At 49.9% G+C, this 24,217-nt stretch overlaps 1 protein-coding gene across 5 annotated transcripts in view; it reads right to left on the bottom strand.

Moving 5' to 3' along the window:
- Nucleotides 1–559: 559 nt before the first annotated feature.
- Nucleotides 560–24,217, bottom strand: part of zfh2 (Zn finger homeodomain 2) — a 253,865-nt gene continuing 230,207 nt past the window's right edge. For all 5 annotated transcript variants that reach the window (XM_077646983.1, XM_077646985.1, XM_077646984.1 and 2 more), the window contains 2 exons: nucleotides 14,930–17,844; nucleotides 560–8,280 (listed from right to left, as the gene is read on the bottom strand). In XM_077646983.1, coding sequence (XP_077503109.1) covers nucleotides 1,796–8,280; nucleotides 14,930–17,813 — 9,369 coding nt within the window. In that variant the 5' untranslated portion in view covers nucleotides 17,814–17,844 and the 3' untranslated portion in view covers nucleotides 560–1,795. The remainder of the gene's footprint in view (nucleotides 8,281–14,929; nucleotides 17,845–24,217) is intronic.

A 24,217-nucleotide genomic window follows, 5' to 3' on the forward strand; every position in this document is an offset into this window, starting at 1 on the left:
TTCTGAGACAATCGGACGCAGCTCGGGCCTATGGCACGCAACCTTTGAGACCTCTTCTTGTGCTATTCCGAGAGAGATGCAAAACATGTCGAGAAAGGAGCACCGCGGATTAAGTGCTGTACGAGAACCGCAAGAGAGCGTTCCTCACTATGGGCGATTACTTATATGCTAGCACATCTTTCGACCCCTAGGAACACTAGCTTCATAAATTAACCCTGTCAGTTTTCTCGCTCCAGTTACAAAAAGAAAACCTACAGTTGGTTAGACTCTTACAATTTCGCGCGAAGGTACATGAACTTATTACGCTAAACAACAGAACACTTTCCCAATGCTTTCTTTGACGAACGCTCATAGCTCAAGTTCAGCCAAACGTCATTAAGTATCTCCCCTGCAGTGAGACGACAGTCTTTTTGTTTTTCCTTTATCTTGAGGGTCTCAATAGAGAATGCACCGAGTTCAAAGCGCCCTACCCGTTTTTTGTGTGCATCATGGGTGCAAACTGAAAACATAAGTGAACCAAGCGGTAAAAACGTAATTAACAAAACAAAGGCAATTGTAATGTAAAAAACAAAAGAACACTTTATTTTGCTTTTCTTACAAGCAAACTTTCACAGAAACACACCTTACTCCGGGGGCACTTGCGCTATATAATTATTTATTTATATATATGTACAAAACAGAATAAGGTCACTACCGGCAACACAAACGTAAAAATAATAATAAGGGGGACGGGACAGGGTGGGAAACTAGCATAGTCATCTTTGGGGGAGGAATGATTTTGGTATACAATTCCTAGAGCATGACACACAGAGCAGTCCACACTAAACAGTGTCCAGACACAAAAATGGCTAAAGGGGAGCAAAAAAAAAAAGAAAAACGAACACTTTGTTGAACTTAAATGTATGAACAAGCCAAAGAAGTCTGTCATGTACAGGCAGGCCAAACACGAGACAAAAATAGGCAGTAAACAGAAGACAACTAAATGAAATGCATGCTTGAACATCCTTACTTTGGTACATAAATGCACTATTCTGTCACCTTTTGAAACCATGTCGCTTGAGACAAAGAACACAATTTAGTCAGACGCTAGCGAATATATATATATTTATATAATATGTATATATAACACTACCTAGTTGTTTCTGAGACAAGCACCTCATAATTAAAACAAAAATATCAATGCCAGGAAGGCTGTCGATTTGAAAGATGACATGACCACAGATGACCACAACAGTAAAGAAAAAACAGTGACGTTTTCCACCTGGTCATCAACGATACTGTACAGACCAACGACGCTTTCGACGAATAATAATTATAATAACGACAGTCCGAACAATGCTTGCACGGTGTAATGTGTGTAAATGACGAAAACAGGCGCTCAGTATAAAGAGAAACGTACCAATAAGCAGAGGAACAGTATTTATATATTTATACTTAGTCACTTATACACATAAACGCAACCCAAGATAGCCATCTTGTAATAATTATAAATGCATTCGTTGTGAATCACAAGACATACAACAGTAACAAAGGAGAAAACAGCGAGAAAAACAAATCTTTCGCCAGCGTCGTCTGTGTGCACACATTTTTTTTCTCTCTCTCATCGCCAGCGATTAACAGACAGCGTCCCTCGAGAGTTGGTCGCGCGAGACAGTGAATGAGGCGCCAGGGGCTTCTATCTACAGGCAGAGAGCCATGACCCGGGTTTCTGCTTCTTCTAGGAACTGGTGGGGGGCGGCTCCGGTGAGCGGGCGAATAAATACGATGCGGATAAATAGCGGGGAAGGGGGCCGGATCATAGCTTGTTCCTACCTGAGAACAAGGTGGGGTGGATGAAGGCGCCGGGCACACCGGCCGCGGCCGGGTAGTAGCCGGGGAGGCCCGCCGCGTAAAGGTACGGCGCCAGGGAGTCGGGCGGCGGCGGCGGAGCGTCGTCTTTCTTGGGCTCGTCGCCCTTCTTGGCGTCCTCCTTGGGCGACGGCAGCGCAAAGCTGGGCGGCAGCCCCTGGCCCAGCATCTGCAGCTGCTGCACCAGGCTGGGTGCCTTGTCGGCGTCAGCGGCGCGTTCGGGAGCGCCGTCGTCGGTCATCTTCTTGATGTTGTCGATGTGGTTACGCAGTGCGTCAATGTGCCGCTTTGAGAAGAGGTGGTCCTGCATCGAGGTGTTGCTGAACTGGTGGTTGTACTTGACCGAACACAGCGAGCATTCCTCCGGAGGCTTCGGAGGCTCGATCTCCTGGCCGAAGGTCTTAGCGAAGGCCAGCTTGGACTTCTTTTCTTTGGCGCGGGCGTTCTGGAACCACACTTGGACAACCCGCTTCGGCAGTCCGATTTCGCGGCCCAGCATTTCGCATTCAGCCATAGAAGGCGTCTTGTAGTCAGCAAAGATGGACTTCATAACCTTCAGCTGCACGGTGGTCATTTGGGTGCGGAACCTCTTTCCAGAGCCCGAGACAGGGCGTGACGGTTGCTGCCCCCCTGCGCCGTGAAGCCCTAGGGGCGACGTTGGGTTAGACTCGAAATACGAATCGTCGCCATCCATATTGTCAGTGGACTCGGAGTGGGTCTCGGAGCGCGCGTCGTCGGAGACGCCGATCCGCAGGTCCATGCTCTTTTCGCTGACCGACAAGTGGTCACCGGACCTATCCGAGTCCAAGCGAAGGGGCTTACTCAGGTCTAGGGGGGCCTCGCCGCCACTAATGTCGGCTTTGTTCGCCTTGGGCTTGACACTGAGGTCCGTCGGAGCGCCAGTCATCTCGTCCAGGTACTTCTTGAGCGAGTCTTCGTAGTACTTCTTCATGGTGCTGTGGACCAGGTCCGAACCCGCAGACGGCGAAATGGCTTTGCTTTCCTCGGAAGCGCTGCTGGTCGGTGTTCCTGGATTGGAGTCCGCGTCGCCATCTGGGAACGAGTCAATGTTGAGCTCACCCTTGCTGTAAAGGTCTGCATGCCGAGTCGCTAAGTGGGACTCCAGCGCCGACCTAGCCTTGAACAGAGCGCGGCAGAAAGGACACCGTTTGTGGATTACTTGCTGGTGCGCCCTGAACTGGCCTTTACGTTCTCGCGCCCGCGTATTTTGGAACCACACCTGCACGACACGCTTCTTGAGGCCCACATCGCGCGCAATGTTCTCGAGCATCTTGCGGCTTGGGTTGCTCTCCATCTGGTACTTCTGGTAGAGGTAGTCGAGCTGCTCTGGCAAGATAGTGGTCCGGAGCCGCTTATCGCGTGGTGGCTCCCCTGTCAGGTCCTTGCTGTCCTGCTGCTGCTGTAGCTGCAGTGGCTGCTCTTCCTCTAGTTTCCGCTTCCACGGCTGCTGCTGCTGCTGCTGCTGCTGTTGCTGGGGCGACGGGAGAGCAATCTGCTGTTGTTGCTGCTGCCCCTCGTACTGCAGGATGCCGAAAGAAGAGTTCGGAGGGTAGTTTGGAAACAAGTTAGGGTTCATTATGTGCACAATTTGATGTTCGCGCCACAGGTCAAACCGCGGAAACACCAGACTGCACTTGTCACATCGGTATGAGCCGTTCTGTGGGCTTTTACAGGGCGGCTCTGGAGTCCTTGGGGATGATGGGTTGGATGCGCCGACCAGGCTGCGGTCGTCACCGCTCCCACCCCCACTGCTGCCAGTTCCAGTGCCACTACCAGAGGCAGCAGCTTTGAGCTGAGCAGCCAATGGGTTCTCATCCTTGAAACAGGAAGTCTTCTGGTGCTTGATAAGCTCGTAGTAACGCTGAAACACTTGCAAACATTTCTTGCACTGGTAGTTGAGCCCCGGCGTCCTCTGGAACCTCCCCGAGCCGTCGTCCTCCGGCGCTGAAGGCGGCTGGTTCTCGTACACTTTCCGGGCCTTCTGACGGGCATTCTGGAACCAGACGACGATGACGCGCGGACTCAAGTTCAAAAGCTTGGATAGGTACTCGAGGTCGTCGTCCTTGGGGTAGGCGTTCGTCTCAAAGAACTCCTGAAGCACCTTTATCTGATAGTCTGTGAACCTGGTCCGGTTGGCCCGCTTCCCGGAAGATCCGGCCGAAGGCGTCGACGTCATCGGTGTGGGCGTAGTGCTCGAGGACCGCTCCAGCAGGGGTGGCGGCGTGCCCAGCAGGAAGCCGTGATGCACCGGAGACGCCATGTCTAGAGGCGGATCCACGGACAGCCGAGACGTCAGGGAGCTCAGGAACTCGGACTTGCCGCCGCCGCCGCCGCTGCTGCTGCTGCCACCGCCGCTGTTGTGCTGCGAAGATTGCAAAGTAGGGGCCTCCACCTTGGGAGTTAGAAGGGCACCCTCCCCGTTCTGAGTCGTGTTAGAAGATGCGACGCTGTCTTGCGTATCCGTGCTGGCAGCCTCAATGCGCGCCTCCTCTCTGATGGAGTCCTTCTTGACCGGAACTTCAGACGGTGGTGTCGTTGTCGTCGTCGTAGTCGTCGATGCAGAGGGCGCCTCTTTGCTGGCGGCGGACGGAGGCACCGGCTTCACAGCGGAGATGCTGCCGTCCTCAGCATTGTTGTTTTTCTCGGACAGCGGGATAACCTTGGCCTCGCCCGTCTTCTCGTACTCTTCGAGGTTAAGGTAGGTCGACGGAGGGTTGTTGAAGTTGTACGGCGAGTCCTTGTTACGCTGGCGCTCCTTGAAGAGGGTATTGCGGAACCAGTGCTTGATGACCTTGAGAGGCAGGCCAGACTTCTCGGACATCTCCATAAGTTGCTCTTCCGTTGGAGAGTTATTGATATCGAAGTAGGCCCGCAAGATGCGCAGTTGTTCATCGCTGATGCGAGTACGGGCCCGCTTCTGCTGTTGAGCTTGCTGCTGTGCTTGCGCAAGTTGCTGGTGCTGTTGCTGAAGCAACTTTTGCTGGGCAGCGAAAAAGCTTGGATCCATAGCCCCTGGCATCATAGGGTGGTTGAATGCGGACGTAATGAGCGGATCCATATGAGGTGGCATGACCACAGGGATCAGCGGCGGATGCATGTTCATGGCCGCTGCAAAGGGCATGTTCATTCCCATCGGTAGCCCCATGCCCAGGCCCATGCTCATGAGCAGCTGATTGAACTGCAGCTGAGCTGCCATCTGGTTGGCAGTTACAGTGGACGCTTCGGACACTGGCTGCTGCTGGCTCGCTTGTGGGGCCACCGACAGTGACACCGGCGGCGTTGCCGAGGCAGGTGTTGGGAGCTGCGGGGAGTGGCCTGCAGCGTTGGTGTTGCTGCTGCTGCTGTTAGTGTTGCCGCTACCTCCGCTGCCGCCACCAGCACCACTGCTGCCACCGTTGCCTCCCACACCCACCGTCGAGACGCCCACGGATGCACCCGGCGACGCCCCATCGGCCTGGCCGCCTGCGGCCTGGCTGCTTGCAAGGTCCAGCATACCCTCCTCTGCGGGAACCTGCGACGCATTTTTCTTGTCGTACTCCGTCCGGAAGTCGTCTGCAAGCTTGGACACGAAGTCTAACGGCACTATGTCATGATGAACTTCTTCCCTGTGAGCCTTCAGCACCCAGATACTGGAAAACTCCTTCTGACAGATGTTGCACACCGAGCGGTTGATTTCAGGCATCGTGTTCTCTTTTTCGGGCTCAATTTCTTCTGTTTCCTTCTTCACTTGTACCGCTTCTACTTTAGGAGACATCGGCTTGTCCAATTCTTCTTTTGGTTGCTGCTGCTGTTGCTGCTGAAGAATTTGTTCTCGCTTCTCCGCGTCTCTTTTCATGCGCTTCTGGTTAAACTCGTTGAACTGCATCACAACGTCGAAGCCAAAACCTTCTAGGAGGTGTTTGTACATAGGAGGCTTGGACCGCGGGTACGGGGATCTCAAACGAAGTAACTGTTGCGTCGCTGTGGCTGCAGCTTGCAGCTGCGGGTTGCTGAGCTGATTCTCTGGCATCATCTGCTGGGGGGTGTGGTGCTGATGATGGTGGCTGTGTATCGAATGCTTCTGCGTGACAACCAGAGGTGACGTCGACTGGGCAGCTGATGCAGCCACACAATACAGCTGTTGATGCTGAACGAGTGCTTCTTGTGACATTAAGATTGCACTACAACGGTTGCACGTAACCATTCCTTGTGGTGATGCCATTTGCGATGAAAGTAGCACTGGCTGCGGGCCGATATGAGAGACAGTAGACGTGATGACGTGGTGCAAACAGCTGCTCTCCGAATGGTCCTGTGAGGTTGGTGTGGTAGAGGTACTAGCAGGCACTGGAGTTGAAGGCGCTGAATGCCCGTGGGACAGATTTTGAGAAGATGCTTCGGCTTGCTTTTGCGAAAGTTCTAAGGACTGCTGAGAGGGCTTGCTTGGAGTAAGCATGTCTGACAAACTTTTTTGTTGAGTTGGCTGCGGCGACTCAGACTGCACAGCTAGTCCCGATTCAGGCTTCTCTATTAGAGGTGAGCTTAAATCCACCTGGCCAGTCATTGCAAGCTCATGAAGCTTTGATGCCCTCGTTTGGTGAAGCACAGACCTCATGTGTATGTCCAAAGTAGAGCCTTGAGTGTAAGCTACCTTACAAATGTTGCACTTGAATGGCTTCTTTTCGGAGTCGTTGTTGTTGTTATTGGTAGGAGAGTGCGCCATGACTTGCGACAACGTCGGTGACTGGGGTGGGGCGATGGCTGTATGAGATGTCACGCTATTACTGCAGTTGCTAGAAGGCGCAACAGTCAACGGTATAGCATTTACTGCAGAGCTTGGCAGACTTGGTGCTGGACTGCTTCCATCTTTGAGACTCAGCTTCAGCTTGTGCAAGTGAGACACGGAATTATAATGCACTAGAAGGATGTTCTTCTGTGTAAACGATTCCTTGCAAATGTCGCACTTATAAGGTCGGTTAGGGTCCAGATACTTTTCCATGGGGTAGCTGAGTTTTTCACCTTTTCGGTGAAGCAATGTCTTGTTGTGACTTGTGAGATAGCTCTGACGCGTGAATGCAACTTTACAGCGGTGGCACTTGTACTTCCTACCAGGATCATTGTAGCTGTCTTCAGCTATAGCTTGACTATTAATGTAATCTTCAAAAAATTGTTCCTTTAGAGAAGTTCCTTCAAGACCTGGCACACTGGCATCCATAGGTTCCACACCTCCGTCATTTTCATTGACCTGTGCTCCATCGTCAGTGTCCATCTCTTCGTCTACCGCAGCGTCTTCTTCGCGGTTGCTTTCCTTTTTGAGTAGTTCAGTCGTCTGAGGGTCCAGCACTGCGCCGCCCCCACTGGTGAGCAATGGGTTGTTAACCAAGCTGGTCTTGTACTGCTCCAGTTCTTCCGGCGTCATATCGATGTGCGACGTCTCCACATGTTTTTGGAGCGCAGCGACAGAGCGGAAGCTTCTCCCGCACAGCACGCATTGCGTGGCCGCTCGAATGACATGGTACTGGGAGTGGAGCTGTAGCTTCTCCAGCGTCTTGAAGGCCAAGCTGCATTGATTGCACCTGTACTTATACACGTGCCGCTCAGAGACAGCGAGTTGATGCTGATGCTGCTGCTGTTGTGATCGCCTTGAATGAATCTCTTTGAAGTGGACCTGGACTGCTTGCGGCGTCATGAAATACTGGTTACACGCCTTCTTCCAGCATAGGTAGCCAGGCCCCCGAGGAGTCTGCTTCAGTTCCAAGTGGCCTGTCTCGGTCTGGTGGCTGAACAGCTCCTCCAGGACGCTGAAGTTCTTCCCGCAGGCGCCACAGGTGAGGTCTTCAATTGACAAGCAGTCGTCAAGAATCATTTTGTCCCTGTTTTCAGAGTCACTCGCCTGGCAGTCGGCATCAGCACTATCAGAATCGTCGTTTGCTGCTGGCAACGCGTTTTGCTTTGTGGCAGATGACGCTCCACGTTTTACTGCCGCCGCCGCTGTTGTGGCCCAAACAGACGTGTCGACAAGAGCAAGAAGTCGCTGCATGCCTTCGGTTGTCACGTTGTGCGTCTCAACGAGGTGTGACTCAATTTTTTCTAGCGCCTTGAACTGCTCCTGGCAGAGCGGACACTGCACCGACTTAGGCTGTCGCTGAGCTTGATGCTGGGAGGAATGCTGAGATGACACGTGCGCATGTAGCAGCGTCTGGCTCTTGGCAGTGAAGTTGCACAATTTGCATGTGTGCCTCTCGCTGGTTTTCTCTTCCTCGGAGCGATGAGAACTCGCAGCGGCTTCGGCTTTGGCGGCGTTTTCGAGTAAGGCTTGCTTGAGCATTGAACCTGGACTTGACGGACCTCCTGACTTGTTAGCTGACTCTCGATCTTCCACAGGCAACACTGGGGGTGGTAGGTCCACTTCCATTGCTTCCGTACCTTTGTTCTCTGAAAGAAGTGAAAAAAAAATTCGATGTCAGTTTTAGTAGGTCGAACACAATTTATTGCCAGGCCGACTACGAAATCTAAAGCTGGAAAAGCGTGAGCGTAAGCAAACTGTCGATCTATGATTACAGTTCACCAAATCTGCGTTCACAAGGACCTTTGCTTCCGCTTTACATGGCGACATAATACGGGTGGAACTTTTCGGTTTAAACTGAAAGAAACAGATAAAAGCACGCCGAATTCAAGCCTCGAAATTCGGTTTCTACTAAAAAATGTCAGTAACCTTGACACAAATGACACAGGTATAGTTGAATACAACTAAAAAACAAAGCGGCAAATGCCCCTCAAAGGAGGCCCTCCAGCCAATGGCGTCGACCGATTCTCATGACCTCATGACTACAGCTGGTTATTGAGTAAGAGCTACACTAAGTCAAGTGAGAAAATTAACAAGCTACTGAAGCTAGGGGCACTTTTTTTGCCTTTGTTAGGCATTACTGACGACACTACATGCCTTTGTAGACCTGGAGGCTGCAACACCTAGAAGTGTGAACAGTAGTGAACAAACAGCGAAGCGCTGTTCACTCTCGTCACCCGGGGCTGTAAACTACACTGTGGAACTGCTGCGCCGATTCTGATGACATTTTCAGGGGTGCGTGTCCATATGCGACTAGAACATGACCGAAACTTTATGCTGTAGCTTCACTGTGAAAAACATTATTCGCATCACAATGAGCGTCAGCTGACGAAAACTATAACTTGAAAAATACTTATAATTCGTTAACTTTTTCCGGCATAGGTGACCCCAGGAAAGCCCCTCGTAAAGGGTAACAGGAAGATATACGGCAGTTTTAGTGTCACGTACGTACAGAGTTCACGTACGCAGACATAAGAAGTCTACGTAGCATACGCGCATGTCCTTTCAAACCCTTCTAGTTGCACGTGCGCGACAGTCGCCGCGCGTAGTTTTCCTGTATAGACCTCCTGCATGTTTGTAAACAAACTAGGTGGCGCTGCAGTCGCTAGCGAGCTCGTGGTAGGCAAAAGGTCGGGGAGTGTCGTCGCGAATAGGTGTTGAGCGCGGGTTTTCAAGGCTTGTAGGCGCGTTTCCAGTTTCTGCGAATCATACCAATGGTCGATGCTTCCAACTTAGTAATTTGTTGAAGTACACGAGCTCGCGTTAGCCACGTGCGGCCTATAAAGAGAAATAGTTTTCCACTGTATTGTATATATGGTTAGTAGCAAACATGTAGAAAGCGTTCCTGCCGTTTATTTATGCGCTAGGCATTGAATAAAACAAGTTTTGACACTCTGCACTAGCCGGAATGATTTTACTTCGGGACAATAGTGAGGGGAAGTGCTGGTCTTGTTTCGTCGGAGCAGACATGCGCTCATCGTCTGCTGACATACGTGTACGTGTCGCGCTGTGCGAGAAGTGAGGACAGCGTCGTGTCCCTGATCTCCTGTCTCGCTTAGCGCTGTTTTAGCCGCACGACCACGCACCAGCCAGGCCGACTTGTCCTCTTGTTAAGCTGGTCGATTTGGTGAAAAGTTTTGATTTCTAGAATTATTTTCTTTCCTAGCCCTGAAGTCTAATTTCGTGACGAAAAATTATAGCAAAATATTGAGTACAAATTTATAAATTACGCTTTTTAGAAGTGTGGTCGTCAAAAATTGTGAGGTAATTTCTTTGATTTCAGTGCCGCATTTCTTTGACCAAAGCGAAAGCGCAGATGCCATAAACGAGGGAATAAACTTTAAGGTTCGTTTTGTGACCTCTCACATTTTCTGCGACTGGATCACTCACCTTCGTAATTCGCTTGAAAATCAAATGATTCCATTTGTCGCAAACTATTCCTGAGACGTTGAGGAGCGTAATAAATCTCTCGATTTTTTTCCCTACACGTGCAGTACTGTGCTAGTTATTTCTTGTAATAAACGTTTTCATGTAACTATGCATGCATAAGTACTGATCATATAGAAAAAGAACTAATCGCGTCATCGTACAGCGGGATTTGTGTACATGCTGGCATAAAAAAACTGCGCACTATCTACTCAATTATTTGAGACCTTAGGTGGACTTGACGACGGTGTTAATTATAATTACCCAGAACTGCACTAGGTATAGCTATAAATAAAAGGAATTACTGAAACTATCGTAGGAATTTCATATTTGCATCAAGTTTAGTTACATATCGCATGCATGAATAACGAAAGCACTTTTCATTGCCGCGTCCCCTCTCAATCTCGCCACGTGTCTGTTAGTAGCACGCCTGCGGCTGCTTCTTTCCAAACAAGCTTCGCGATCATGTACTACCTCATGAAACATGACACATGCATGATGCAATGAAAAATCATATGGCGTTTTGCACACTTAAGGTACGCTATTCTAAGCACACCAACGCGACCGCGCAAGAGTGACACAACTTACCAAACTTCTTTCTACTCGAATGAAATAATTACGTCGTCATATCAAGAAACAGTTTCAAGTAAACATTAAATGTCATAAAACGCGCCATTAAAACATGGTGTGCTATTAATAAAAAAACGCATTCCTTGGGGGCGAGTGAACCTGTCGACGCCCCGTGCACTCCGGCTCAAGGTGATAAGTACGTGTGCAGCTGCATATATGTTTTTTTCCCTTGAGCAATTATCAGCCTACTATCCTGAAGTTCAGGTGAATGAAAGCAGTAACTTGCATGCTATTAAGTGCATTGAGTGGCAGTGCCTATCGACTCCCAGACTTCGCGCTCTACTACCGTGGCCCAATGCCTGTTAGCCAGTTTCCGAATGCGGTATTTATGGGCGAGAAACCTATCGAGAAACCAATCGCAGAAAATGTGAAAGGTCAGAAAACGAACCTTAACATTTATTTCCTCGTTTTTGGCCCCTTCGGTTGCGCTTTGGTCAAAAAAATGCGGCCCCGAACTCAAAGAAAGCCTCAAAGAATTTACCTCACAATTTTCGACGACCACGCATCTCGAAAGCGTACTTTATAAATTTCTGCTGAATATTTTGCTATAATTTTTCGTCACGAAACAGAACACCCCAGGGCTAAGAAATAAAATAATTCCAGAAATCAAAAATATTAACAAGGGGAGAGGTCGGCCTGGCTGGTGCGTGATCCTGCGGATAAAAACCGCGCTTAAGCGGGACAGCTAGAGGAGAATGGGGACACGACGCTGTCCTCACTTTTCGCACAGCACGACACCTACGTACGTCAGCAGACGGTGAGCGCACGTCTGCTCTGCCGAAAGAACGCCAGCACATCCTCTCACTACTGTCCCGAAGTAAAATCATTCTGGCTAGAGCAGAGTGTGAAAAACTTCCTATTTTTTTTCAATGCCTAGCGTAGAAATCAACGCCAGAAACGCTTTCTGTTTACTACTAGCCATATATACAATACACAGTGCCGAACTATTTCTCAGAATACGCCGCACGTGGCCAACGCGAGCTGGTGTACTTCAAGAAATTACTAAGCTGTAAACATCAACCATTGCTGTGATTCGCAGAAGCTGAAAACGCGCCTACAAGCCTTGAAAACCCGCGCTCAACAACTCCGCGACGACACTTCCTGGCCTTTTGCCTACCACGAGCTCGCTAGCGACTGCAGCGCCACCTCGTTTGTTTACAAAGATGCAGGAGGTCTATACAGGAACACTAGCCGCGCGTTCTTCCTAGCGCCATCTACTGACAGTTGCAGACACTGCTGTAGCCACTCTAAGACAAGACGAGTCAAAGCCAAGCCAGTCGAACTGCGTTGGAGAGCTGCTTCGCTAGGTTTAACAGCTGGGAAATCGCCTTTATATCTGAAAAACAAAAGCTATTTGTCGCTTGAAACTTTATGCCAGTGTAAGAATGGGCAAACTAGAGGCGAATACAACAGTTTAGGACACGATATCGCGTCGAGGGATTAGCGACGAAGCTGCTATCATTGTGAAGCGGGAGGGCAGGGCGCCGCCATGTTGCCAACGCTACGTACGCAAGCAACGCAAAGACCGCAACGTAAGAACCCGAATCTCACGTACGTCCATGAGACTCACGCAGACCCTTTGCGTTCTGCCCATGCGCACTGTTTACCCATAAGAGCTCTACGTACGTGAATCTTCTACATACGTGAAACTAAAACTGTCTATAGTTGTTTTATGACAAAGTTTTCTGAATATTACCAAATTTAAAGTTCCGTACTCTCACTGGTATTTAAAATTCCGTTTTTCTTGCCATAAAAACCTAACGAGTAAGCATAAGTATCTTAGCTTGTTCCCCACAAAATTTTGGTCAAAGAAAGCATCTGCAAAGAGAGTTCTGGCTATGCAAAATAAAATAAGTCCTCCTAAATGAGCAGTTTGGCCCAATATACGAACTGAGAAAAGCAACTTGAAAGATTTTAGCCGCTGTGGTTTCGTTTGACACGTTTTTTCTTTATTTAAAAACCATACTTAGCACCTTCTTCAATGTGATGCCACTCCGTGGAAGTGCCTGCAAGTTCTGTCTCTCATTTTTCTGTTTTTGAACTGTGCAGCGTCCTTCGTTCGTGCTCGGAATCCCGCGGAAATAAGCGGGCAAGGTAGCAATAAAACCAAGGTGTTACGAAAATTAGAGGCAAGAAATTCGTCTTCAAAAGTCACGTGAAGAATTCCGCTAAATCTCTTAGTTTCGTTCTGCCTGCCACTCACGGCTCACGAGACCAGGATTAAATTGTTTTCGTTGCGTTTCTGCAGTAGCCTTGACAAAATGTCTCAGCAAGCCAGAGAGGGCAAAAACAAACTACGATATGCCTGGCTGCCACTGTGCTGTGATTTGCAAACGACATGTTAGGGCACACCCGGTGACAACTCGCGGGACACTTTCACGGGAAAACAGTGAATTTTCTAAATTTGTACTGAGCAGGTTATGTCCATACTTGGAGGAAATGTTCCCTGTTAACTTACGAACCTTGCGTACGGAAAACACAGCAGTTTTTTTTTTATCAAAACAATATTTTGTTTCTTTTATGGTGTTCAGCGTCCCGAAGCGACTGAGGCTATGTGGGACGCCGTAGTGGAGCTCCGGATAATTTCGACCACCTGGGGTTCTTTAAAGTGCACTGACATCGCACAGTACACTGGCCTCTAGCATTTCGCCTGCATCGAAATCCCCGTTAAGTAGGTTTCTCCACAGAACGTAAGGACACAGACACCAAATCATGCATAAGCGTCACGAAAATGTGTCTGGCTACCGCCACGATACAGCTAGAAGTTGCATAGCTTCCGTCAACACGCAAATCACGCGATGTCCCGCCTTCTTGATCAACCCAGCGCAGCAATCCAACGAAAAATGGCTACAGAGGTTTTAGAAGTAAACCTGCACTTGTGTTTTGCCTGAGGGTTTTATCATTCGACTTCTGTTACTTTTTTTTTTAATGCAGATAGCACTTTTACAAGCAGAAGCCTAAGTACGACCATTTGTGCGGAATTATGGTAAATCGACTGCTCGTGCTGACAAAAAGGGGCAATAGCCCTGTCACACGGGCACGGCTGAACTCCTTTCAACCAAGGTATTCTTCAGCAGGAGGGAGATGCGCCCTGTGTCACATGGCAGTCCTTAGGGGAAGGAAGTTTAAGGAAGTCCCTAGCGAAAAGAGATCGACCATCTCCCTCGAAGGGGGAGATGGTTTCCAATATGATTTACTCCCTAGTAAGTATATAACGTGTTTCTTCAATAATTTCATCTTTACTAGTAATTATATTCGTTTTTATCGCATAAAATAAGTATTCCAGCTTGGTTACGTTTAATTCTAGCGACTGCACTATAGTCTCATACTAGGCACTCGATGGCTTGCATTGACATCACCATTGAGTTTGATTTTATCTGTCACGCGCATGCTCGCACCTCGTGCCGTGTAGCATTCCTCGATGCCATGTAGCGCAATCTGCACAACCTCCGCTATCGAAGCGTCAGAGCGGAAAATTCGCAGAGTCACAGTGGCCGCAATCGATTGCACAAGCATTGCACAATGCGGCACATGGTGTCCGGCAGAGCGGACAAAAGCGCTGGGCTGAGAACATGTTCGTTGTCACAATTGCATTTTGTGAGAAAAAAGAGAAGTATAAAAATTCTGTTATTTCCAACGTTATTCTTTTATGTGCTTGTACTTAATGAACAGCGCCTAATGGGCCCCTGGCGGATCCTGCGAGAAGCTCGTTACAGGCCGTGTGAGGCGGCGACAACTCCTTCGAGGCGGAACTACCTTGCGCTCCCTTTAGGTCAAGGAAGTCCAAGGGAGTTCCGAGTCGGCCGTCTGAGAGGGGTATAAAATATACTCCAACTAACTTGATCACACAGGTGTACCACATTCCATCACAGAAAAAAAAAACACAGCCAAGAAGCGACAAAAAACAATATTCGCCGAGAAAAAAAAAACGAAAACTGCGTTCAGAAATAGACACCGCCGAACTTTAAAAACAAATGCCGAAAGTTCTGACCCCTATAGGCATATATAACGAAAGAGGGGTGTTGATTCGTTTGAGGGAATTGATCAAAAAAACACGGTGGACCCAAATGTCACTTCCTAATCTTCACAATTACGACAGTAATGCCAGCCTTGCATTTTCAAAAAGAGCGCTATAGGCTCTGCAGTGGCTCAAACAAGAAAACTGCGCCGGCAGAAACTCACCGACGTCAACGTCGAAGCTGACGTGTTCATTGCCCACGTACTCCTTGACGAGGAAGGTGTCCTTCCAGGACTCCGAGCCATCGTCCTTGGCACGCGTCTGCTGCAGGTGGCGCAGCGAGTGCGCGTGCCCCAGGAGGCCGCTGCGGGTGCGCGAGTGGAAGCCACAGGCCGTGCACTGGTAGTGTCGCGCCACGTCGCCGCGCAGGTTCGTCTCGGCTGCCACGAGGAAGAGGAAGAGCCTGGCCACCAGGTCGTGCCTTGCGCTGGCCGCGTGCAGCTGGAGCTTGTGCACCGAGTTGGTGTAGTAGTCGCACGCATTGCAGCGCACCTGGACGGGGTTGCTGACGTTGACGTACTTGAGCTTCCAGTCGTTGCGCGGGCCGCCCTCCTTTATGTGGTTCACGTGCTGCAGCCTCTGCAGGTGCTTGTCCGTTTTGCAGTGGAGCTGGAAGTTGGCCCTCAGGTTGGTCTTGTAGGAACAAAGTTTGCAGACGTAGCTGCCGGCCACCGCCATGAGGACTTCGTCTTCGCGCTGGCGCGTGCGGTCCTGCTGGAAGTGGGCCCCGAGGGCCTCCACCGAGTCCACTGAAAACAAACCGCAGACACAGCATTGGAACAGCTGCGACGTGTCGTCGGTTGAGAGCTCTAGGCGCAGCGTCGGGTCCGGGTGCTCCATGTCCATGGTGGGCGAGGCGAGCGGCGAGCCCGCGGCGGCCGCGGCCAGGGCCTGCTGCTGCTGGTGCTGCTGGGAGGCCATCATGAGCAAGGCATGGTTGTAAGCCATGTCCGCGAGCGCCGCCTCCGGTTGCAGCTGGCCGTCGCAGGGCAGCAAGAGGCCCGGGTGGAACTGGAACAGCGGGTCCAGGGCCTGGGCCTGCTGCAGAGCGCTCAGCTGTTGCATGTGCTTAACGTTCTGCTGCAGGACCATCATGTTGTGCGTGTGCTTCTCGCTGGTCATGTGGATGCGCAGGTTCCGCGCCACGTTTGTCTCGTAGTTGCACACGTCGCACCGCCACGTCGCCTTGGGTTTGGCCGCTGGCCCGGGCTTCTTGACGGCCTCCGGAAGAGCCGGAGGCTGCTGCTGCTGCGGCGGCTGCTGCTGCTGGAGGAGCTGCTCGGGTGTGGCCTGCAAGTTGCCGTTCTGGAGCTCCTGAATGTTGTTGATGTGCTTGTCGGACTGCATGTGGATGCTCAGGTTGCCCTTGGTGGTCGTCGAATAATTGCAGACCTCGCAGCGGTATGGCTTGTAGCCGCACGTGTATGTCTCGCCTCGAGCTAGCCGCGGATGCGGCTGGCTAGTCAGGCAGTAGATGCAGTTGAGCTCGTTCTCGGGATGCTTCTCCTTCATGTGAATCTCAAGCGTCTCTTGGTACTTGTAGTGCCAGTTACACTTGGGACATTTGAGCGTCTTGCAGGAGTTGCGAGAGTGCATCATCGTCATGTGGCCGCCGAGGGAGCGGGACGAGCCAAGGACCGTGTCGCACTTGGGGCACTCCACGCCGTTGGTCTTGCCGTCCGGGTGTTGCGGGCAGGCCATCACTGGCGATGCGCAGGCGTTCAGAAACGGTGGTTGTGGCAGAAGCTTGGGCGACACGCCCGGAGAGGACGAGCTGCCAGCGCTCATCGGCCGCTCAGCTGAGGGCGGCGAAGTACGTGGCGTAGGGTCGCTGCCGGCCGGCAGGGCCACTGGCATCGTTTTTTCTGCGCTTGCAGTGACGACCGGAGGATTTTCAACGACGGCAGCAGCAGCTGCGGCTGCCTTGGCGATTTTCTCGATATTCGCCAAGTCTTCAAGCTCAGGCGCCAGCGTTTCGTCCGGTCGGTGGCTGGCGTTCGAAGAGCCGGGCGGCGTCAGCACAGGTGCTTGAGGACTTTGGCGAGCGTCTTGCGCCGACGGATTCTCCGGACCGTTGGTGTTCGCGCTGAGGAGCGGACCGACGCCTGCCTCCGCTGGCGCCAATGAACTTGAAGATGAGCTGCTGGCGATGGGGTTCTTAGCTTGGAACTTGCCGCTGCCGCACGGGCCACCGGCGGCGCCTTGTGCAGGAAGGGGCTCGAGAAAGGACAGCAGGGGCTCTTTGTCCTTTCCCACCCCCTGAATGATGGCCGAGATATTCTTCTGGTTCATCATATGGCGCTCCTCGTCCGTCAACGTGATACCGTGCTCTCCAATCGCGTGGCCTACAAATGACTTAGTGAAACCGAAAGACAGCTTGCAGATAAAGCACATAAGAATAGGCTTAATGGGTACAGACGGATGTTCCATTAGCGGGAGGGTCGTATTCAAAAGAGCGCTCCAACCAGGCGGTCGAGAGACTTTCTTCTCGTCGCCTGCACTGTCATCCGTGGCTCCTTTCTCGTCCTTATTCTTCTGGTCCCGCACCGAAAAGACGCGATAGCTGTGCATAATAGGGACTTCAGGAACCTTCTTCTTCTCTTGCAAGAGGCTATATGCTTGGCCATATAGGGCGCTGTACAGGGCAGGATTGCGAGAAATGTGGAACGCGTTGACCACTTGCGGAATGATCGGTGGCGGTGTGACACCTGGGCCGTCGACAATGCTGCCTTCTTGGTGGGGGAGGTCCAAGCTGCAGTCCTCGTCGCTGACACCGTCAGAGTCCCCCGCGGTCGCGGTCTCGATGATAAAAGCGGATCCGTCCGGGTTGTACACTATCTTGCCGTTGAATGTTTCTACATCGCTGAGAGAAGAGCTCTGGTCCGACGCGTCAGCCGGATCTTCTTTGAACTGCTGGCTTGGGGGACTTCCGCCATCGGCCGATTTGTCCCCACGCTCAGCGCCGGACGCTGGACAGTCTTCGGGAGTCATGCTGGCCACTACAGCAGGCTGCTGGCCCGTGTCCATGCTACGCTGGGGGGCTTCCATGACTCAGTTACGTCATGACGATCCAGCAGTTCTGCACAGGAAAAAGAAAACTCATAAATGACAGAACCCCATTTCACATACAATGGCAGGAGCCTCACGTAGACAACCAAAAATCGTCGGCAGATTACGTCCGCTGCATGTCAAAGGGTCTCTCCCATATCCCCCCAGTAACATTTTAAGGCACAAATCAAGGCTCTGCAAAAAAAAAAACAACAATGACACACAAGAGATAGGCGTGCATAGGAAAGCATAATTCACAAAGGTGAGAAACATTCGTGCTCCGCTTTCTCTTTATTCATTTTTGCGCATGATTTCAACTGGGTACAGCAAGACCTAGTGTGTGTAACACGCGTAATCGGTTGAGTTCAGCGAAAAGGAATACTTCGCCACGAAAAGGACTGGAACAATGACCGTGTTTGTAGATGCAGAGGTGTGTGTGCCGCATTTCTCACGTTGATGATGCGAGTTCAACACGATATAAAGCTTGCACCTCTGCCTTCTACCATAATGTGCAGGACAGTGTGTGGTCGTGACCAAGCGTTGGTTCTGCTGGGAGGCGCTGTGTAAGAGGCAGGGCAACGACGTTCTTTTTTTTTCAGTTTTAACGTCTTGACACGGCGCCTTAGAAATTTCCATACGGAAGTGACAGTATCCGGCTTTCTGCATGAGGTACAATATATGAAGCAAAATTCTGAAGGATTGAGTCACCGCAACATTTTTTTAGAGCCTCATTGCGGTAAAGACGCTTCTTATTAGAGAGTTATAGCATATCGTTACCGTGTTACCGTACGCCGGACTTTCCGGTTTGCGCGGCGCACGCCAGAAGACGTTTTAGCGTACCGTCTCTCCCGTAACGAGTTACCGCAAGGCTAAAACGACTGATGATGATGGCAGATGTCCAGCTTTTATTGTAAACAAAAATACGGATGCATTGCAATCATTTCTATGAAGTGAAACGCTACATGCACTTTAATAATCTTTTTTTTTTGCGCATATAAAGACGTACCGACTGCACTTCAGCTAACAGCCGACCCTGCGGCTTTTCAAATGTGCCCCTGAAGCTAGGCACCTTTGCCTGCCCTGGCCAGTTGACAATTTCACTACGTACACCTCAGTAAGCTTGCATACGCAGCGCACGTTGTGTTGCGAGTGCTGTAAAAAAGCGCAACTCGGCACCTGTTTGCCGTGTAGGGCCGCATCGTCGCTTCTTTATGTGTTTGAATGTGATCACTGTGGCGCCATCTAGTGACAGTGAATTAAAGCGCGCCAACTCTGGGCTGGAGAAACTTTTTATTTTCTGCAATTACTGATGAATGTAGCGATGGAATTACCGGTCTTTTTTTTCTAGGAAAAAATCGTGAAAATAAAGGAAAAAATGAAATCGGGCACAAAACTGAAGAGCTGCAGTGTAGTCGTTGCTATTTGGCTATGTACACGACATATAGTTAGGCTTAACTGCTCAATAATCGGAAAATTATCTAAAAAATGTGGCCTAGTTGTTACTCAAACCACGACGTATGGGTGAGAGTCTGCAAATTAAAAGCGAATGCCTTCATGTATAACGAGAAATGGCGCCGAAGAACGCGGCGGCGGTGCTGTATTTGGTCCGAAGCGGCCGTGCAGGGCGCCGCCATGTTTGTTTACCAGCGAACGCTAACTCTCCGCAACGCTAAAAAGATTCCGTAAAGTGTTTGCGGACCGGTAAGTGGCGGCGCATGCGCAGATGTCGCTAGCCGGGCCCGGTAAAAGGTAACGTAAACACGGTAACGATATGCTATAACTCTCTATCGTGGAAGTTCGCGTTATTATTTGTATTTTTATCTTTGTAATGCGTCAGATGTAATTTTATTTTTTATGGCGAGTTTGTTACTCACTTTGAACTAGTGGCGTCACTGCGCAACCGTTTCGTTTGTCTTGCAGTTTTCAGTTTCATGTGACGGTCAAAATAGGTGCAGGCTCATAGGTTTCGCGTTCTACTTGTTTTTGTGTGCTCCTTGCGACGACTGCTCCTCCTCCATCTCGCGAATACACATCGGTGACTGACACCTACCTCATCACGTTAGGAGGACAGCCCTTGAAAATTCCTTTACGGTCTAAAAGTAACGTGTTCTGAATGTAGTCATCTGCTTTGCAGGAAAGAACGATTGTTTTTGCATATAGAGCGCAGAAAAATCACAACGGGAAATATTTAGACAACACACGGCAGCGGGACATGTTCTGCTTTAGGGCCATCACCTTCCACCGATTCCATTTGTAATCATAAGATATTCGCGAAGCCTTTTAGCCTCATTAATAAGTTTTTACAAAAGAACTTGTTTTGAAGGAATAACGTGAGACCTACTAGTCCACCTCCGCGCGATCAGAGAAAAATAAGCACCGTTTCTTTTGTTGCACACTTTCAAAGGGAGGCTGCAGTTACAGTCAATGGCAGAAGCAGAGTGCATACAGTTTCTATGAAGGACTGCATTTAACGGCTGCACTAACACCTCTCTTTGACCGTAAATTGTCCGTTCGGTTTCCGTCCGTCCATCTGCATAAGTGCACAAGGCGCTGCTGAAACGAGGTTCAAAAGTCTCCCCTTTCCTGTTTCTTGTAACTGTTAGTTAACGATATCGTCGACTTGAGCGGGGTCAAATACGCAGGTTTTTAAACTATCATCAGCGATACCCGGCTACATACGCACGAGAACTCAAAGGAGGTTGTCGTAACAACAGGCAGCGGCACTCCTCCGGAGGAGCTTCCATAGCGAGCCGCACTGGCGGCGCGAAAGTATATCACCTGGACCTGGCGCTCGAGATGAAGCGACCATATTGACTCGCCTCTGAGCATTTCACGCGCTAACTGTGCTGCTATGAGCTTCCACAAGTGCGGCTGCCGGTCTCCGACAACGCGATCGCAAAAGCCATTCTTTATTTATGGCAGTCGAACATAGGTCAGAGCGCATGAATTCCTGCATTGGGTATAGTCTAGGCGTAGTATGGATTACACCTCTACTTTTTACGTTCCCTTCCAACGGAGCAGCATTTGACTGTGAGGCGAAAAGTTTGTAATATATGTAGATAAATAACTAAATTCTGGACTCGTCACAAAATATTTGGGAGTTTCTTCCCCATGTCAAGTATGCTGTCCTTTATAGTTGGTGACAAGAGCGAAGGTTCAAGTATTCGGAAGTATTGGCCGGCGCGTTTGTGCACGCCGGTCACATGCGGCAACTGTTTCACACTTTCACTGTCGCGGAGACCCCTGTAATTCTCTGATGGCAGCAGGTACCCCGAGTACCAAGAGACGGCGAATGGGAGCAGAGCGGCCCGTGAAGGCACTTGGACTCTATTCGACAAGCCACGTGCGGTTTCTGTAACTTTTGAATATTAAACTTGGGAATGTCACATGTTAGGCAACTCGCCTCGCAGCGACTAACGAGTTTCTGGAAAAGTTCAAGAACCACAAGTTGTTCGAAGCTAGGTGTGAACAAAAGATTACAGAGCTCGGCGTATCCGCACTCTCCACGGAGTTCTTGCGGAACGACGTATGCGTACTTGTTGGATCGGTGGCATGTAGCAGAAACGAAAAGAGGAGGAGAAAGAAGAAATGCAGGACAGGAAGCCATTGCTAAAAAAAAAGAAAACGAAAGTGATGATGTCGGCGTTCGTTGCGAACAGGAACAAAGAATAAAACTACGACTTTCCAAATTCAGATTCCCTTTAATTATCAGGGGGTGAATTCTTTAATTTCTTGCAAAAATGCGCGATCGAAAGCGAAACGAGCCCTGTAATGACACCCTAATCACCTAATTCCAAGATTCCCCAAGAAACTGGCACATTTCTTTCACCTCCAAGCGCGGCTCTTTTCCTTTATTCGCTGCTGTCATTGTAAGCGGCGAGGAGAGCCCACACAAGGAAGGCACCTCTGCCCATTCGCTCGATCGACCGTGCTCTTTGCACGGACCACCTTTTGCGCCCGTTCGCTGCCTCATTTCACATGGGCATCCGGTGCAGGGGAGAAAGGACAAAAGGAAAAAAAAAAAGACGACGACGATAGGGAGACGGAACAGCGCTTAATATCTTTCGCGGATAATTGCCGAGTGTAAAATCGAATTTCTCTCGTTTTCGGACACCGTACGCGTTTGGAGATTAATCGGCCGCGCTCGAAGGCAGCCACGTTTCCAAGCTTTCCGCTTATGAGGTAGGAAAAGCCGAACACAGCTTTCAGCGACCATTTCTTGGAGGATAGCGCCTCGGTTCCTCGTGCGCGGCTGGCTAGCTAGCTGCGGCTTTCTTAGCGAAGTCAGACAGGGCCCAGAGAATGGTGGCAGACAGCAACGCATTTCGGAGACCTAATCGTCAACAACAAATGTACGCTAGTAGGTTTCTGGCTCGTAGACGCCAGTTTTCGCTCCCCGAAGCTGGCGAACAGCTCGCTGAACAACTGTGACAAACAGTGCAGGGGCCGTAGCGCTGTCGCTCCAGACTGAGCAAGCACGGCCGGAATAGGCGACAGCAATAGACGGAGCAAAGTCGATTATAAATAGCCGATGTGAAAAGGCGCTACCCATGTAAACGTGCGAAACTTATCCACGCTGCAGCAGTCAAGCATGCACAGATGCATGGAAAACTTTTCGTAGCACAGCAGCTAGTGAAAAAAACTATTTCCTCTCGATTAGGAGAGAACGGCCTGAAATGAGGACAGCCCTGTCTGCGTAACGCACGGAAGCGCGGAGCATATTCTTAAGACTTTCGGAAAATTGAGCTCCTCACAGGCTCCTTGTTCCGAAAACTTCTGCGAGCATTTGTACAGTGACGGCCAAAATAATGCGCAACACGCTTCGGCGGTAAAACTCATCTCACGCTTTACCTAGCGAAATTTCAGAGGTATTTAATATTATACATATGCTGGCGAATGCCGCATCGAGCGCTTGCATATAACTGGAACTTTCAAATATTCTCTACGGAACGTGTGAGAAAAGTTCAAACGTCGGAGCGCGCTCAGTATTTTAGGCCGCAACTGTACACTAGGAAACACAACCACAAAAGTGGCATCCACTTTGCATCGAAGGAACACTGGAGAGTTATAGCATATCGTTACCGTGCTTGCGTTACCGTTTACCGGGCTAGGCTAGCGACATCTGCGCATGCGTCGCCACTTACCGGTCTGCTAGCACTTTACGGGATCTCTTTTTGCGTTGCGGACAGTTAGCGTTCGATCGTAAACAAACATGGCGGCGCCCTGCACGGCCGCTTCGGACCAAATACAGCACCGCCGCCGCATTCTTCGCAGCCATTTCTCGCTCCAAATGAAGGCATTCGCTTTTAATTCGCATACTCCCACTCATACGTACAGGCTGAAGTAACAAGTTTATCCTGCGAAGAGTTGAAGAGCTTCGACTTACTCCCACTGGATGGCGCCACAATGTTTACATCCAAACAACGCATACAAACATCCAAAGAAGCGAAGCTACGGCACGGCAAATTGAAGGTGTCGTAGCTGCGCCCTTTACAGCGTTCGCAGCCAAATTAGCGCAGCGTACAAAAGCTTACTGCGTGCTGAGCAGTACTACTCGCCAGGGTAGGAAAGGTGGCTAGCTTCATGAGCGCATTTGAAAAGTCGCTGAGCTGGCTGTTAGCTGAAAAGTAGAGTGTTCGTCTTTATATACAGAGAAAATGATTATTGAAGTGCATGTAGCATCTCACTGCATTGAAATGCTGCCAGCGCATGCTTATATTTCTTTGCAACAAATGCTGGGGCATCGACTATCATCATCACTCGTTTTCGCCTTACGATAACTTGTTACGGGAGAGGCGGTATGCTAAGACGTCTTCTGGCGTGCGCAGCGCTAACCGGAAAGTCCGACATGCGGTAACACGTTAACGTAAACACGGTAACGATATGCTATAACTCTTTATTAAGAACAAGTCCGTAAAATTATTTGTTCTCGTTAAAATTCATTAAGTCAGATTTTTACGGCTCTGTGGGTGTTTTTCTTTCTTTTTTTCAGTAGCAAGAACGTAATTGTTCCTGAAAAATTTGGTGTACATCGCGCCAAAATACATGCGCTTTCGGGAACCTTGCAGGAAAAGCAACCTCTCTGGTATGCGTAACTCTTCGAAATAGTCAAAACTTGTTGGGCCACATCGCCGAGGTTAACCACGCTTTCGAAATTATAAAAAGTAATAACGTATATCACTTACGGTGGGCTACACGCCTCGCAATAATTAAAAGGAGCCTAACAGTAGTAGTTAAAAAGTGAACTACTCAATATTAATTAACCAGCCTGCTAGTTAGCACTCTTGCTCTATTCTGATGTACTACACCGCTGACAATGCTACTTCGAAAAAAGCGCTCTTCTAAGTCAGAAAGCCCATTTTTACAAATTATGTGAAGTCTTAGGTGAAACACGCTGTATATAA

The sequence above is a fragment of the Amblyomma americanum genome, chromosome 1 (assembly GCF_052857255.1).
Source record: "Amblyomma americanum isolate KBUSLIRL-KWMA chromosome 1, ASM5285725v1, whole genome shotgun sequence".
Lineage (NCBI taxonomy): Eukaryota > Metazoa > Arthropoda > Arachnida > Ixodida > Ixodidae > Amblyomma > Amblyomma americanum.